General features: G+C 44.1%; 2 protein-coding genes across 2 annotated transcripts in view; both read right to left on the bottom strand.

Annotated features, from left to right (window-relative positions):
- Positions 1-11,776, bottom strand: part of LOC111971072 (protein TANC1-like) — a 52,657-nt gene extending 40,881 nt beyond the window's left edge. Inside the window, exons 1-4 of the mRNA XM_070445868.1 lie at positions 11,716-11,776; positions 8,198-8,416; positions 3,135-3,307; positions 1,739-1,949 (exon numbers count right to left, since the gene is read on the bottom strand). Coding sequence (XP_070301969.1) covers positions 1,739-1,949; positions 3,135-3,307; positions 8,198-8,416; positions 11,716-11,776 — 664 coding nt within the window. The remainder of the gene's footprint in view (positions 1-1,738; positions 1,950-3,134; positions 3,308-8,197; positions 8,417-11,715) is intronic.
- Positions 11,777-12,549: 773 nt separating this feature from the next.
- The window catches only part of LOC111971071 (plakophilin-4-like), a 16,320-nt gene continuing 11,571 nt past the window's right edge, over positions 12,550-17,298 (bottom strand). The window contains 8 exon segments of the mRNA XM_070445867.1: positions 12,550-13,625; positions 14,392-14,465; positions 14,601-14,732; positions 14,953-15,073; positions 15,233-15,675; positions 15,678-15,753; positions 16,006-16,179; positions 17,038-17,229. Of these exon segments, the coding sequence (XP_070301968.1) occupies positions 13,353-13,625; positions 14,392-14,465; positions 14,601-14,732; positions 14,953-15,073; positions 15,233-15,675; positions 15,678-15,753; positions 16,006-16,179; positions 17,038-17,229 (1,485 nt within the window). The 3' untranslated portion in view covers positions 12,550-13,352.

Raw genomic sequence — 17,298 nt, 5'->3', positions numbered from 1 at the left:
ATCGTTTTTGGCAAGTCGGTTAGGACAGTCTACTTGTGTGCGTGACACAAGTTAATTTTCCAACACTTTGTTTACAGACGATTATTTCCACTTGTGAATTCACTGTATCACAATTCCAGTGGGTCATAAGTTACACATACACTAAGTTGACTGTGCCTTAACACTTGGAAATTCGCAGAACAATTAAGTCATCTGGTCTTTAGAAGCTTTCTGGATAGGCTAATTGACAATAATTTGGAGTCAATTGGAGGTGTACCTGTTGATGTATTTCAAGGCCTACCTTCAAACTCAGTTGCTTTTGCTTGAACCTCATGGGAAAATCAAAGAAATCAGCAAGACTCAAAACAAAGAAAAAAATTGTAGACCTCAACAAGTCTGGTTCAGCCTTTGGGCAGCAATTTCCAAACGCCTGAGGTACCACGTGTCATCTGTACAACAATAGTACGGCAAGTATACAAACACATGGGACCGCACTCGTCATACCGCTGTCAGGAAGGAGACTCGTTCTGGTTCCTAGAGTTGAACGTACTCTTGGTGGGCGAAATTGCAAATCATCCAGAACAACACAAAGGACCTTGTGAAAGATGCCTGGACGGAAACGGTAAAAAGTATTTATATCACGTAAAACGAGTTCCTATACTCGCAACATAACCTGAAAAGGCGCTCGCATGGAAGAAGCTACTGCTCCAAAACCTACCCAAAAAAGCCAGACTACAGTTTTGCAACTGTACAGTGGGACAAAGATCATACTTTTTGAGAAATGTCCTCTTCGGTTGAATGAAACAAACAATAAGAACTGTTTGCGCCATAATGACACATCGTTAATGTTGGAGGAAAAGGGTGAGGCTTGGCCAGCCGAAGAAACACATCCCAACCGTGAAGCACAGGGGTGGTAGCTCATGTTGTGGGGATGCTTTTTGCTGAAGGAGGGACTGGTGCACCTTCACGATGATGCTTTCATGAGGCAGGAAGAATTATGTGGATATATTGAAGCACATCGCAAGACATCAGTCAGGAGGAAGGTTACAGCTTGGTGCGCAAACTGGGGTCTTCCAAATGAACACTGACCCCAAGCATACTTCCAAAGTTGGGTTCAAAATGGCTGTAAGGCAACAAGTCCAGTGTCATCTGGAAGTGGCCATCAGCAGCCCTGACCTAAATCCTGATAGAACATTTGTGGCAGAACTGGAAAAGGCGTGTGCGAGCAGAAGGAGGCCTACAAACCCTGACACAGATTTCGTGTTTTTTTTTTTTGTTTTTTTTGTTTTTTTTTTTTTTTTTTTTTTTTTTTTTTTTTTTTTTTTTTTTTTTTTTACACACAGCTTCTGTCAGGAGGAATGGGTCAAAATTCACCAACTTATTGTGGGAAGAGCTGGTTGAGAGAATGCCAAGAGTGTGCAAAGCTGTCATCAAGGCAAAGGGTGGCTATTTGAAGAATCTCAAATATAACATATATTTTGATTTGTTTAACACTTTTTTGGTTACTACATGATTCCATATGTGTTATTTCATAGTTGTGATGTCTTCACTATTATTCTACAATGTAGAAAATAGTAAAAATAAAGAAAAACCCTTGAATGAGTAGGTGCTCTAAAACGTTTAACCGGTTGTGTAGATCTCACAGTCATGTGCACATATCAATTATTTATCAGGAGGTGAGAAGAAAATACAATCCAGAGAAAATATCTGAATTTAAATTGATCCAAATATGGTGATGATGGTCTATATAAGTACTCACCTATYATTCCGCTATCCTGGCTCTCAAGCGTGGAGTTTGGGCTCCGGCAGGGACTGGGGCTGAGGAGGGTCCCACCTGGGCTGGGATTGGGGAGACGGGGCCCCCCGGTACTGCTACTACCCATGGTGGAGCAGGGGCTGTCTGAGCATGGAGACGTAGTGCTGCAGGTCAATGTGGAGCATGGGCTCACCGCCTGGCCAGAGACATTACACTGCAGACAGAGAGGGAGCGAGAGAGAGAGAGGTAGGCAGAGAGGGATGAGAGAGAGAGAGAGAAAGGCAGAGAGGGATGAGAGAGAGAAAGGCAGAGAGGGATGAGAGAGAGAGATAGAGAGATAAAGAGAGAGAAAGGTGAGAGAGAGATGAGAGAGAAAGGTGAGAGAGGGATGAGAGAGAGAAAGAGGGGATAGAAAGAGGGGGCAGTCAGGTAGAAAGGGAGGAGAGTTGGATAGAAAGGGTGGCAAGAGAAGAGAGATATAGAAAGAGAAAGGGCAGGGAGAAGAGAGAGAGAAAGAGGTGTTTTATTTAAAGCTCTGTCTATGGACCAGTATTATCAGAGGTATAGACCATGTTGACACCCTTTCCAGCTGTCCCCAGGTTAATGTATGGTATATAGGTCATTGTATATAAGTGTGTGTGTGTGTGTGTGTGTGTGTGTGAGTCAATATCCCTCTCTCCTCCCAATGTCCCCAAACCCCAATATCTGCATCCTTCTTCATTTGTCTCCAACAACACCCGAACCCTACATTTCCTAGATCCTATATGTCTCAACTCACCCCAGCACCCAGCGTTTCTGCAACGTTAGAGAACGTTCAGCTCGGTGCTATTCCCACCTTACCACCCCATCAGTTATCTGAACCAGGACACGGTACACTGCTCACAGCCGACACAATGTCTCCATAAAACTGGCTCCATCTGGAGCTCAGGTGTAGGAAGGAGGTTAGGAAAGTGGGGCAATGCTCAAACGGTGAGAGAATGATACAGCACAGTATATAAACCTCCTGCAGGCTCAACAGCATGTGGCGAGCCAATGCAACAAGATTAAAAGCAAAATAATCAACTGACATCACCTTACGTATGTACACATTCCATAAACAAAATGACATTACAGTATATGCTTTCAAATATTAAGTCAAGAGTGCCTCTGATTTTCTTTTCAACTGGTCATTTACCTTGTAGATTCTAAAWTTGCAGCTTAACCAAAACAAACTCTCAATCTTSGTTATCATACAAAACATTGCCTTTAAATCTKATTAAAGAAACCATACAAAAACTCCTCACTTCATCTGCAAAGAAAACACACGAGCCTCCTTTTCATATTTCTGACATCTGACTTTCTCAGTCACTCTCCCTCCTTCCTTCTACCCATCCTACCCACCATCTTTCATTTCACATACCTTCTTTTCCCTCCAGTCCTCCATGGGGTTGCTAGGCGAGGCTGGGGTCCSTTCTCCCAGTAAGAAGCCCAGCCTGGTCATCAGTTCCTGGGTTGAGAAGGAGGAGGAGCTGGGCTGGAGCTCCGCGTGCAGCTCTGGAGGACAGATGGAGAGAGATGACAGACGAGCSGATCACTGTGAACCGCACGACATGACCACACCAAACACACACGTTCTGTAGCTCAGCCCAGTTCAGTTCAGCTCAGTCCAGCTCAGTTCCACCTTCCTGCCRTTCCTCCTACCTGGCTACGTCGATTGGATGGAGGATTATGTATACTATGCCGATGGAGGAGAGGTTAATGTATGCATCCACAGGTCAGCAGTAGCAGCAGCAGCGCCGGTCGGCCTCATTACCAATGAAGAGGCTGTGMCTTTCTCAGTCCCTGGCTGCACGACTGAAGCAGCTCTSTGTGTGTGTGTGTCCATATGTGTGTGTGCCTGCTCAGCGCTCCCGGTTGGTTAGGAGACAGGCGTAGAATCTCAATGAGCTCAGCTCAGCCCTGGCCTCCAGCAGAGGGTAGGTGCCTTTGCACCGTCGTCTTTGGCACTGGCTGCCCCGCCCGGACAGATTGGGCGGAGATGAGCAATAGGGTACATCACTGAGACGGGCGTGATGCCATGACCTTTCACCTCTAGGTCATCTACACCACTGTACAGACYCAGAGGAGGATGAGGAGAGGGTGTTCAACACGGCACCTCTATATCCTGTTTACATACAATAGTGAGTTGGAAAATATGATGATGTCTAGGAAACGGAGCTCCTATTGAGAGAGATGAGGAAGAAGTGAAGGAATGTGGGAGGGCCGAGACACAGCTTGTTGGGCGTTAGTTACTCTCAACCCTTCTGGGGTTAGACACCTTCTCATCCATCTCTCCCCTCAATCCCTCTTGGGAAAAAAGGTTCCAAAGGTGAACCCTGTTTGGTTCCAGGTAGAACCCTTTTTGGTTTCAGTTAGAACTCTTTTGGGTTCCATGTAGAACTCTCTGTGGAAAGGTTTTTTTACATGGAACCCAAAAGGGTTTACCTGGAACCAAAAAGGGTTCTACCTGGAACCAAAATGGGTTCTTCAAAGGGTTCTCTTATGGGGACAGCCGAAGAACCGTTTTAGGTTCTAGAGTGCACCTTTTTTTCTAAGAGTGTATCCCTCCATCCCTCTCCCCCTCTCTCAAGTCCTCAGGATCGCCCCATTCTTTCCTTCTCACTATCGATATCCTCTCCCCGCCTCCACATAATCCATTGTTCTCGCCAATGAACCGTAGAAATGATGCAATACACAGTAAGCAAATAAGAGGAAACCGTCACCACAACCTCACTATTGCATATATTTCCTCTCTTCTCTCCCCTAAAGTCACAACTTCCCCCATCTCTCAGACAAGGGGTGATGATGAAACGAGCTGACTGGTTAGATGAAAGGCAGGCACCAGCACCTTTCCTACACAGCAGAGATCACATGCAGAGCTGTGAATCACAGACAGTGAGAGAGACAGAAGGACAAACACACGCTTGGTGGAACACGGGGCTAGACTGTCTGACTGGGGCTCCTGTACGTTCAGATAACCAGAGAAGAGTTCAACGCAGAGTCTGATTCAAGSGGTGTACATTACAAATGGGAAAGAAAAAGAGACCGTCAATGCCAGGGTAGTTGGGTGCCATCTTGGATAGAAATCAAAACAGGGTATCACCTGAACTAAATTAATCCTGTAATGTCACCCTCCAAGTAGTAAACCAACCAGAGGCACAGCAACTGTCACATTAGCAGCTCCCTTCTAAATGATCACTCTGATACACGTTCTCTTTCTGTGAAAAACAGGCATCTGAAGTCTTTTGGTCCACACTGGGTTGTGTAATAGACTGGGAGCTGGAGCACGCTTGGTTCTTTCTGGCYGAACGTTGTTCAATRAAATCTTAGCACACTTCAACCCACTGGGCACAGACGTCAGTTCAACGTTTTTTGACTTATATTTGGCTGAGTTGTCAACTAACGTGAATTCAATGTGAAATCAACAAAGAAAGTCACCATGACATCAGATTTAAGGTTATAAATTGTGAAAAAAAGACGAACTTCCCTTAAGTTGATGACTTTTTGGAAATCCAATCAGTTTTCCACGTTGATTCGACGTCGTCACAMTACATTTTTGGGTTGAAATGACGTGGAAACCAGTGGAGGCTGCTGAGGGGAGGACGGCTAATAATAACGTCTGGAATGGAGTAAATGGAATGGTATCCAACATGTGGTTTCCATGTGGTCGATGCTATTCCAATGACTGCACTCCAGCCATTATTATGAGCCGTCCTCCTCTCAGCAGCCTCCGTTGGTGGGAACAACATTGATTCAGTGGCAAGGCACTTTGGTTAAGCAGAGATCCACCAAAACAGAGAACAAGATCTGTCTCTGCACCCTCCGTCTCAAGGAAACACACCTTCAAAGTCGGGGAGAAATTCATTCCTCYTCATTCTTATCCGACAGGAGTACTCTTGGTTTTTGTGCAAAAGAGAATAATGACGTGGCCTGTCAAAGTCATTACCAAAGTCAAAGTCATTACCGAACCCTACACTGAATACACTCAAATGTATTWTACAGCTATTCATTTCTAATCATTCATTTGTTTGAGTCTGCTAAGGTGGTTTTGAAAGGCAAACCTAATCATCTTATATGATGTTAAAATTATACCTCTGCTCCATTAGGGTTACTCTCAAAATTTATGAGAGATAGAAGAAGATGCACATGTGAATATAGCAAGTATAATGGAATAACAGTCACATTGAAAAGTTATTGCAAATTACAAAAAAAACAAACAAAAATTAATAAATGTTGTTTTGAGGAAATGGTTAGTAAATGTATATTTATGTATAATAATGTATAATTATCTATATTTACTTTACATTCATAACGGTTATTGGAGATACTATGGGTCTATGTGGGCAGTGGAAAATGGTGGTTACTGTTTAAGAAAAGCGCCTAAATCACACAATTGTGGCTAAAACTAAACAAGACAAACCGAGAGGGAGAGAGAGAAAAATGAGAGGGAGGGTGTGAGAGTGAGACACAGAGAGAGAGCGAGTAGAATGAGCGAGAGAGAGAGAGAGAGAAGAGAGGAGAGAGGAGAAAGGAGAGAACGAGATAGAGTGGATCCTCATCTATCAGCCAATGTCTCCATCCATTGCCTAAGTGCCCAACTGATTTCCACCTGAGGTCAGGAAGCTATAATCAGTGAATCTATGCCTTCGCTTCCCCATGGACTATTACGAACAACACCTCGTAACTTAACAACCAAGACAACATTGAAAGCTTCATCAATCTAACTCTGACCTCTGCGTGACAAATCCGGAAGGTCTATCAGGGGGTTCGGAATGATTGAAACACACAGTTAACCACACCAGCACGCTGTCGCCGTTGGTTATGTGAAGCAGAGGGAGAAGAGCGGTGCTTGGCAACAAGAGGACATGAGGATGCTGGAGACAGGCTGTTCCGCCTCAGGTCTGGCCCCCAGCCTCTCCACATAGACAGCTGTGCAGGGGATGGCTGGCATTTACACTGTTACCCTCAGCACAACTTAGGTTTGGCAGGTCAATTAAACACAATCGCATGCATCCACCCGCACAAATACGCTTGCACATACCGCACATGTGCATTTAAAAAGATTACAGGCAGGCACCAATCAAAGACTCCAAAACTAATGGCAGATTTGTTCTCTCTCTCCTCTGTACCTCTCGTCCTCCTTTCCAAATGTACTGTACCGTAATCATTCTCTCTCCCTCCCTCGTCTCATCTCTCATCCACAACTCCTCTGTGCAGACACGCTGACACTCACCCTCTCTGGAAGTCGTGCTATTGTTCAGGCGAAAGCGAACGCGTCTCCAGGAAAAGAAGGACTCTCCACGTACTCCAGCTTCTGTACAGACCTTCAGTCAGAGCAGCAGAGAGAGAGAGAGTGAGATGGGGGTAAGAGAAAGGGAGGAGAAAGTGAGAGAGAGAGCAGAGAAGAATTCAACTCTTCCAGATGGATTTGCAGTGGGGGATTTGAATTTCTCCCACTAGTTGGGAGGCGCACCATGAACTCGAACATGCAGTACAGTATAAACTAACTCCTGTGATGATAACAGCTCAAATCGCCAACATGAAGTGTGTGTGGTGTGGTGTGGTGTGTGTGTGGTGTGTGTGTGTGTGTGTGTGTGTGTGTGTGTGTGTGTGTGTGTGTGTGTGTGTGGCAAAGGTCACACTATTGCAGTAAACTCAGAGCTTCAGCTTGACTGCACACTGCACCGCCACCTAGTGTTACTCGGCTAGAATGCTGAAGACACAAACGCTGAAGACGTCTAAGCATAATCTTCCAAAAAAGGTAAACAGTTCCTTTCCGAAGCGGCGCTGGGTCAGTGAGTAAGAGGTAGAAAGCCAGTTACTACATAGCCCTGGCCTACCACTGAGAAATCACGCATGGAAGAAATACACAAAAAGCTCATGACAAAGTTACTTTCGTTTATTTGCTTTCTAAACTTCCCCGGCCTTCAGTCCTTAGAGATACAGTGAGTTGTTGTTATTGATGTACTGTATCCTGGACAGCATGCACATTTGACAATGATATTTGAGCATAATCTCCTATATTTCCCAGGGGAAATATAGTGCTAGCTGTGTGAATAGCCCTTAATCAATCATTAGGCTGTGCTATATGTGTACTGGCTGTGCTATAAACCCGRTGGGCTTAAAAACCAGGCAGAGCAATCAGAACCTAATCTCCACAAAGAGCACACAAGAGCCTGTCAGAACCGTGGGAGATACTGAACAGAACATGTGATCAATATGCTATGAGCGAGACTCGTCGCTAGGCTAGCAACGAACATAGCAACCAGAACAAAATGACCTGTAAAAAAGAGAATGATGTTTTTATAGATGATCTATAGATGTGCCCTTCTCTCTGTGTGTGTGTGTGTGCGTGCGTGCGTGCGTGCGTGCGTGCGTGCGTGCGTGTCTGTATGTGTGTGTTCATTAGAAGAACAAAAGCCTGGTGGATGGCTGTTACAATACCTGGGGACTTGATGCCCATATCCGAGGGCATTATGTAGGACTGGCGATGGACCAGGGGTGAGGAAGGCAGGGAGATGGACTCCCCCTTAGCCAGCTTCCCCCTCGGCCTGCCCCTTGAGGGGTGGGGGTGGTGGGCACGGCTAGGCTCCTGGTAGTGGGTCACCCAAGCACCAGGGCCCCTTCGTTGGATACTGTGGCTCTGGTAATCAGCGACTACGGCTAGCAAGAGGAGAGGGAGATATAGTGGGACAGGTGAGAGAGATTAAAAGGGGTTGGAAAAGAGAAGAGAGAACAAATTAAACTGTAATCAATAATAGGGCCTATCAAAAGGTGTATCTGGAAACTTAAAGGGATAATCCACCCCAAACCACTAATTCCTATATTAACAGTGTTAAACAAAACTAATATGTGAAAAAATGTTGTGAACAATTTTTTGTGAACAAATGTTTAATTTTGTCGTTATAACAAGGTTGTAAGCAACATGTGAAAATCTTAGTGGAAATCTGTTGCAGCTCAAGTCGACTACAAACCCCACAATGCAATGCTCACTGGGCTGGCTATTTAGCTAGCTAAGTAGCAAACGTATSTACATACAATAATACCAGAGTCAATATCAGCATGTGAAGTAGCTAGCTATCTGTAAAATCMCCTAAACAAACTGAACTAGCAATTTAGGAGTCTATCTCACCGAGTTTAACCTGCAATTCATCTCRGACTAGAGTGAGTGCAGAGCATGTTGCTATGGCAACACTGGCCCTTTCCCACCTTTCCCACAGACAGGGCGCATTGTGGGATGCTACTTGAAAGAGAAACTGAGTGGAATCATTTGGTACACTGTTTAGATTGAGCACAAAAAAAAGCGTTATGAAATGTGATATAGTGTGTTATCCCCTATCTCCAATGAGGAGAACCATGTAGCTCTGACTCGTTCCGACACCACTTCCTGGTTTCACAGATGGACCACTTCGAAGTTAAATCATGGGTAAAAAAAAACGAAACATTTACCTACTGATAGAACATAAGCTTTCACCAAATTGACATGAGTTTTATGATTTTTATTTCTGGGGGTGGGTAATTCCTTTAAACAGGATCGTCAAATACATGTTTTGGAGCAATAATAAGTGGACGACAATCCCTTGCATTAGAGACCGGATCGATTCCTCAAGTCTAGTAGTGGCCCTTTGAAGAGCGGACCGCCTACTYGCAGCTCTGGTCTTTGAGGAAAGTGTGTTCCGCTTTTGTCTCCTCTCTATGCTAAATGTAATCACTGCACAGGTGCAATGACGTGCGTGTGCATTGCAGTTACTGGCTACGCCTGATGCACAGAGTGTAATAATAACACAGCATTAACGGGGTTGGAGTAGTATGTAATGCTACAACAAAATTACATTAAMMCAGTCCATTGAAATMTAGCATGGTTTATACAGTAACCTCATTCCCGTGGATGACAAGAAGAGAGACAGATGCCATCTACATTATATAATGTATTTGAACGACAATCTGCAAGGATACACACAGTCTTAAAAAGCAGAAGATACAGGTTATGGACAAAACCAACATTACTAGGTAGGGAGTTGCTATAACTTGATTATAATTAGTTATAAACTCAGGGCCCCTAATCGTGCTGCAAAGTTTAAATTCTCCTTCTCTGATGCCTCTGAGCGAGCCTCCAGGCCACACACACAGCCTTATGGGAAACATATGCTGCTCATCATGTAGTCAGGGAACAACTTTCTCTCTCAAGGCTTTTAACCCAATCACAGTCAGCTTCACACAATGTAAGGCCATAGGCTTAGACCAGGGGTCCCCAATTACATTCAGCCGTGGGCCAATTTTTCGTTGAGCGGATGGTTCGGACGGCAGGAACATAGTTATAAATAATTTGTACACTACAAACTGACTGCAATAATCCCAAACAGATATAGTATTAGACAACAAAAGAATAATTTCAAACCTTGATTATATTGGGATACGATCACGTATGTCTCTATTTATGCATGGGATTACTTGGGAACAGATTTCCTACATTAAAATCACTTGATTGATTTCCTGATGATTTTACAGACTTTTATGTCCAACAATGAAYATGATTTAAAARYTACATGCCATTATTAGCATGGTATTCCACCTTTTGTACTAAATCTAAGGACCTAGAGGTATTAATGATAGATTTAATGGTAGATGGTAGATGGTAGATGAGACTGACACAGTTCTCTGAGTTCTGTAGCTCGTCAACATCAGATGCATTAAATATTTAATGTGCAATATTCTGACTTTGTACCCATGTATCTACAGTGCCTTCTGATTRCTCCCAGACTRCTCTAGGGGTGAACACTCACGTTATGAGATACTGACAACACRCTTGTTGTTACCTCACAGAATGGAGCTAGCTAGTAGCTACATAACTACTGGAAAGACGCACAACCCCACAGCGGAAGCACACGAGGCCTAGCATCAATCTGAATAATAGATTATAGCTTACCAAAKTAAAGATGGTTGACAAACATTATTTAGAACTGGTAAGAAAAAGCTATTTAAAAAAGCTTTCCCTTCAGAACAGCCTCAATTCGTCAGGGCATGGACTTTACAAGGTTTGAAAGCATTCCGCAGGGATGCTGGCCCATTTTGACTACTATGCTTCCACAGTCAAGTTGCCTGGATGTCCTTTGGGTGGTGGACCCTTCTTGATACACACGGGAAACTGTTGAGCGTGAAAAACCCGGCTGCGTTGCAGTTCTTGACACAKACCGSTGCGCCTGACATCTARTAGCATACCCTGTTCAAAGGCACTTKAATATTTTGTCTTGCCCCTTTGAATGGCACGCATACACAATCCATGTCTCAATTGTCTCAAGGCTTAGAAATACTTATTTAAGCTGTCTCCTCCCTTTCATTTACACTGATTGAAGGGGATTTAACAAGTGACATCAARWAGGGATCATASCTTTCACCTGGATTCACCTGGTCAGTCTATGSCATGGAAAGYSCAGGTGTTCTTACTATTTTGTATAGTCAGTGTACATCCCTCATGACCCAAAAAGTMATTGATKATTTCAGTATTTTCTTTTTGTGGGTCAGGGCTGTTTGTTTAACCCACTCCAACTTCTCGTGACACACTTTWGGTCTGAGAGGATTTTACAGCAGTGGGGTAGCATTCACTCCTTAATTAGGCTAATTGAAATGGCTCTKTACTCAAACACCCGGGGACAGAAAATTCGGAGCAGCCAAGTAGCTACCGTCTTCAATTAGGGCGAGTGCTACTAATGTCGAGGATTGGTTTCACTTCGCTAGAAACGATCTTTGCTCTGAGACTGATACAACAGAGACAGTACCCAGATTCCAGAAACATCCCCACAGCTCCCAGAAATCCATCAGTTACCTATTGGTAAAAATTTCAACCCAGCCTTTTACTAACAAAATCATATGGCACTATTATAGTCAGTGAAAAGGTGTCTAGTTACCCGGCACAAACTGTAATGGGTGCAGTGTTGTAGATGGTGTTGTTTGTTCTTTCCTACCTGGATCCCTCCTGCTCCTCTTCTCTCCTTTCCTATTCCTCCCAAACACTGCTTTGAACATGTTAAACTGATTACAGGGAGTTCTGTGAAAAATAGTCAATACAAATATATTATTCCCTCTGCAAAAAGTGCTATTGCAGTAACATGGCCATACACTCCTAAATGAGGCAACACTAGTCATGGGAAGATATGGATTATGATGAGCTCTAACGTACCCTCATCAGGCACAGTGGTCTGGAATGAAACCTGACAAAAAGGGAAATGTTAAGAATGGTACAAATMAATGGATACAGCTCAATGTGAAATGGATTCCTGATTAGCAAAGGTGAATAGCAGAAAATTAGACTTGAAAACAAATGCGAGGCACATGCTGAAATCCGTTATTTAATCTATTACTTACGAATGAATTCATACACGATACAGTAAAAAAACATATATTTTTTTGCAATAACTTTGACGCGGCARATGAACGATTACGTAAACTGTAACGTTAAACAATGTAACGGTTTGTCATGCCCTGACACTTCACGCATCTAGAAGTTGGCTCACAAAACAGCCGACAACATCACACGTAACAGTACAAGCAAAATATACCTGTTAAAAAAGAAGAGTCAAGTTTAGTTCGTCGACGTTTCTTCAAAACAACGCATTTCCCTCCATAGCTATAGGAATGTTGATTGCAAGATCGGAGCTGTGATCCATCCTGGAAGTTGGTGGAGCTGATGAAAGACGCTCTATCGTGCGCTTTCTGGGAGCTGGGTGCGCGCCCCCTCCGATTGAAGAACGTTTTGGATGACAAAATAAAAATAAATTAAAAATCACCAACACCTGCAATTCCATTCCACAGCTGATTTATTTCACCAAGCCTCATTTTCACAATTCTGAATCTTTTTTTAGTGTTATGATGGGCTCTTTTTTAAATCTTCATACACTTCCATATGTCACATCATRGCCAGTGTTGGACAACATACCTCAGGGCGTTTTGAGGGAAATTCACACACTTAAATAAATAAATCATAAAAAAATCACTAGACACCATATCCTACATACACAGTCTACACATTGAATACAGTAACGTTCTGTAACAACACATTGTAACATTTTTTATTTCTCTGTACAAATACTATTTGACATTTCACAGATATGACTTCATGATATATATTTGGCCAACATACAAATAATTTATTTGACTCAAAATCCAAATTCACATTATTTTCCATTTGGCTGTAGTCGATTCACCAAGCTAGTTTTGAGATATTTGCTGCCTTTACTATATCCATAARTGTCTTAGTTTATCAATTACAGCTAACATATATTGAACATCATGTTCATTTCTATTTTGAGTAAACTATCCCTTTAATGTTTGTTTTTACGTAACACTTCTTCAGCACTCTGTCCATTCTCCACATTTCCAACCAAGCGAATGCCTGGCTCATATCCAACAAACCTTTCTTACTTCTTTGGCTGTCATTACACCACTCCAGAAAACAACAAGCTCTTTCCCACTGGAACCACACACACACACACATACAGACACACTCATGTTCTTTCTATCTCACACACACACACTCAAACACACACACACACAGATGTAGCTCAAACTGATGAGTCATGGTTTCTACATGGTTTCTCCACCCCTACACCCAGGAGTCAGGGGACCCAGTGTACTGGTTAGCCTTCTGGGAAGGCCTCCTCGTGGTGGAGTAGAAGTCRACGTAGTTAGTGGRGTTGGTATTGGATWTCAGTCTGTTAGATTGGGAGGTGTTGTATCGCTCTGTGGAGGTCAGGTTCTCTGGCTCGTCCTGGTAAGGCCCAGGCTCCTCCTCCCCGTAACCTTGCGGCGATGACAGATACATTCTGTAGTTGTTGTAAGTATTCCTATCCGGCTCGTCGGAGTAGAACACATCTTCCTGCTGGTAAAACAAAAAAGACAAACTAATTCCCTTCAACACAACAAACATGAGTCCTACATGAGAGTGGAGGGACTATTACACACAACCAGTGATGTAGTGGTAAAAAAAATAGGTGGGTAATCTCTGATCGCAGTCCTATACTTTCAATGCATTTTCCCAGAAAAGGTGGAAAAACCKTCTTCCAAAATCAAAAATGTACTATCCACTACACCACTGAACACAATGAAAGGCTCTATGGGGACTTAGTGGGCACCACTACACCCAATAAAGGACAATAGGGTTATGTAATCTTATTTTAGGTAACTGAAAGAGAATTTAAAAGCCCAGTGCAGTCAGAATTGAGATTTTCCTACGCTTTATAAATATTTCCACACTATGAGTTTGGAATAATACTGTGAAKTTGAATACAATTATGATAATGCCCTTTTAGTGTAAGAGCTGTTTGAAATTAACGCCTAKAATTTCAGCCTGTTTTGGTGGGATGGAGTTTGAGTGCTCAGTATGTCACCACGTGGTAAATTAGTTAATAGACCAARAAGAAAGAGGGTTCCAAACCTCTCTGCCAATAATAGCTAGTTTTCCCCACTCAGACCACTCTCAGACAGTCCWAGCTAAATTCTTGCTAAGAAGCTATTGTTGTTTATTTTTGACACYTTTAATTGAAAACAATCACAGTAAGTTACTTGAAATGATTTGATATTGAGATAAAAACGGCTGCATTGGACCTTTAAGACACCAGAACCACAACATATTTTTGTCTTACCTGGGACCTAGGATAGTCCTCTCTTGATGGTGAGGAATAGGACCCGATAAAATATGGTGTTTGCTTTTCTGACCCTGAAAGTGAAAACAAAGATAAGAATTTCAAGCGTGKGGCATTGTTAACTCAGCTGTGTGTATGAAACATTCAAAARATATAAAATGTACACYGAAAATGTACTGGCGAATAAAAAGACKTTCATCATGGCTTACCTGTGTACTGGTTTTTATGTAAACTGTTGTCTCCATAATATGTATCGAGTTGCATAGATGACTGAGCCCTTTGGTAGTTAGAGCTGTGTCTTCTGATCCCTAACATGGCAGGAGAGGAGGTTGCACTACCACCTGAGAAGACATTCCATTCAATCAATCAATCACTCAATCAATATTATATTTAGAAACCACTTGTCAGAAAGTGCTTGACAGTAACCCGGGCKTAGACCTCAAAGAGCAAACGGAAGCATAGTGGCAGGGAACAAACTTTGAGAGGAACCAGACCCGGAGGGAAGGTCCATTGTGGTGTGTGTTGATGAGTAGTTTGAACATGATAGTTGAGTGCTCTCACCTGATTGGCGGGGCACGGGGGACATCTGTAAGGTGCTAGTAGGCAGGGTTGGTTGAGACCTGTACCTGTCTCTCTCCAGAGTGGACACAGGAGTGATGAAATAACTGTGGTGCCATCCGTCCTACAACAGAGATAATCGCTACTTATCAAGGATATCAAGGTATTTTATCGGAGATCAGTTCAGTTTTTCCAAGGTAAAATGGAGCCAAGTCTGCAACTTTTGATATTAGTTAAGCGATTATACCAAAACCATTAACTTGCGAAGACACAGTGATCTGACCTGTTTGTAGAGGGTGCGCAGGTCCCTGTACTGCCACAGCGTGTTGAGGACCTGAGCAGCCGCCTTCACCACCTTCATAGAATACCCCTTCCCCCTGCCCTTACTGATGTCCACCAGCTTCTCGATGCCCCCCGTGGCTGCCAGGGCCTTGGCGTTCTCCATGTTCCTGCTGGTGACTTCGTGGAGCGTGCAGCAGACAGACGCCACCGTCTCGTCAGACAGCAGGGAGGGGCTTCCCCCGGGGAGACGGTTCACCAGGTCCCGCATCGGCATTACTTTCCTGAGAGGGGAGACAAGGGGGCATGAAGGACTTAAGTGTGTGTGTGTGAGAAAGAGAGCGAGTTTCTGTGTGTGTGTGTGTGTGGTCTGACCTATAAGCTCCTTGTTCCTGCTGTCCAGGGCCATGTTCCTCAGAGCGGTGGCCACAGAGCAGACCACCCTGTGTTGTCCATCCTCAGCAGCTCCACCAGGATAGGAAGCCCCTTCTCCTTGCGCACCGCCGCACGGATGTATGCCGCAAACTGCACACAGGGATTATGATTTCTATTGGATTTTTATTTCACCTTTATTTACCCAGGAAGTCCAATTATGTTATTACAGCGCCCTTATACTGATGTAACATTACAATAATACCAGATAAACAGCAATGCATAACAGACATGAGTGTCAGGTGTGGGTTTGCGGTCTCTTGTGAAATAGATTTGATCTCAATGAGATATCTTAATGAGACTAACCTGTATAAACAAAGGTTACAATGAAACAAAGCGGGACACCTTCCAGTTTCCAGCGGAGAGGTTCTGAAGGGATCCGGCAGAGCCCTCCAGGGTGGCAGGGTTGGAGCTCTCTGCCAGCAGGCTGAGGTAGGGCTTCACCACGGCCGGGTGCCACAGCATCTCTGCCCCCCGCGGAGGCTTACCAAACCCCGGGATGGGTCCCACGCCGTCCCACTGAAAGCATAACGAAGAGCATAACGAATGAAACACCACAGAATGGAAGTAACGTTGTCCTCTGTTGCAACACGAACTACCGAGTTCCAAACTMCCTCTGGAGCTTCATGAAATGGGTTTCCATGGCCAAGCAGCCGCATACAAGTCTAAGATCACCATGCGCAATSCCAAGAGTCGGCTCGYGTGGTGTAAAGCTCGCCGCCTTTGGACTCTGTTTGGTGGGGYAGGAATAATGTTCTGGGGCTGTTTTCATGGTTTGGGCTAGGCCCCTTAGTTCCAGTGAAGGGAAATCTCAATGCTACGGCATACAATGACATTGTAGACGATTCTGTGCTTCCAACTTTGTYGCAACAGTTTGGAGAAGGCCCTTTCCTGTGTCAGCATYAAAATGCCCCGGRGCACAAAGRGAGGTCAATACAGAAATYGTTTGTCGAGATCAGTGTGGAAGAACTTGACTGGCCTGCACAGAGCCCTGACCTCAACCCCATCAAACACCTTTGGGATGAATTGGAACGCAGACTGCGAGCCAGGCCCAATCACCCAACATCAGTGCTCGACCTCACTAATGCTCTTGTGGCTGAATGGAAGCATGTCCCTGCAACAATGTTCCAACATCTAGTGGAAAGCCTTCCCAGAAGAGTGGAGGCTGTTATAGCAGCAATGGGGGGACCAACTCCATATTAATGCCCATGATTTTGGAATGAGATGTTCAACGAGCAGGTGTCCACTTACTTAGTGTACGTAGTGTATCTTAGCTAATGTTCTGTGTTAATTCTAACACATTTCCAGGCGCCTTTATCATAAGGTGTCAGAGTGTGACTTAGCCAAGGAAAGCGGATAACCTCCTACTATACACACCTTATCATCCAGCCAGCCCCTCTTCTTCTTCTTCCTCTTCTTGCCCCAGCAGAGATAGTCTAGGTCCTTACTGGGGGATCCGTAGCCCAGCAGGGCGTCCAGTTCCTGAGTCCCCAYCAGGCAAGACGAGGGCATCTCTATCTCCAGACGGTAGGACAGGTTCCTCAGAGTACACACACAGTTCTCCACAATCTGGGAGAGGAGGGGGAAGCATTTCAGTGACGCACACAATACACACACACACACACACACACACACACA

This window comes from Salvelinus sp. IW2-2015, linkage group LG12 (genome assembly GCF_002910315.2).
Source record: "Salvelinus sp. IW2-2015 linkage group LG12, ASM291031v2, whole genome shotgun sequence".
NCBI lineage: Eukaryota > Metazoa > Chordata > Actinopteri > Salmoniformes > Salmonidae > Salvelinus > Salvelinus sp. IW2-2015.
Note: the sequence above shows the minus strand (reverse complement) of the source record. Positions and strands in the feature narration are given on the sequence as shown.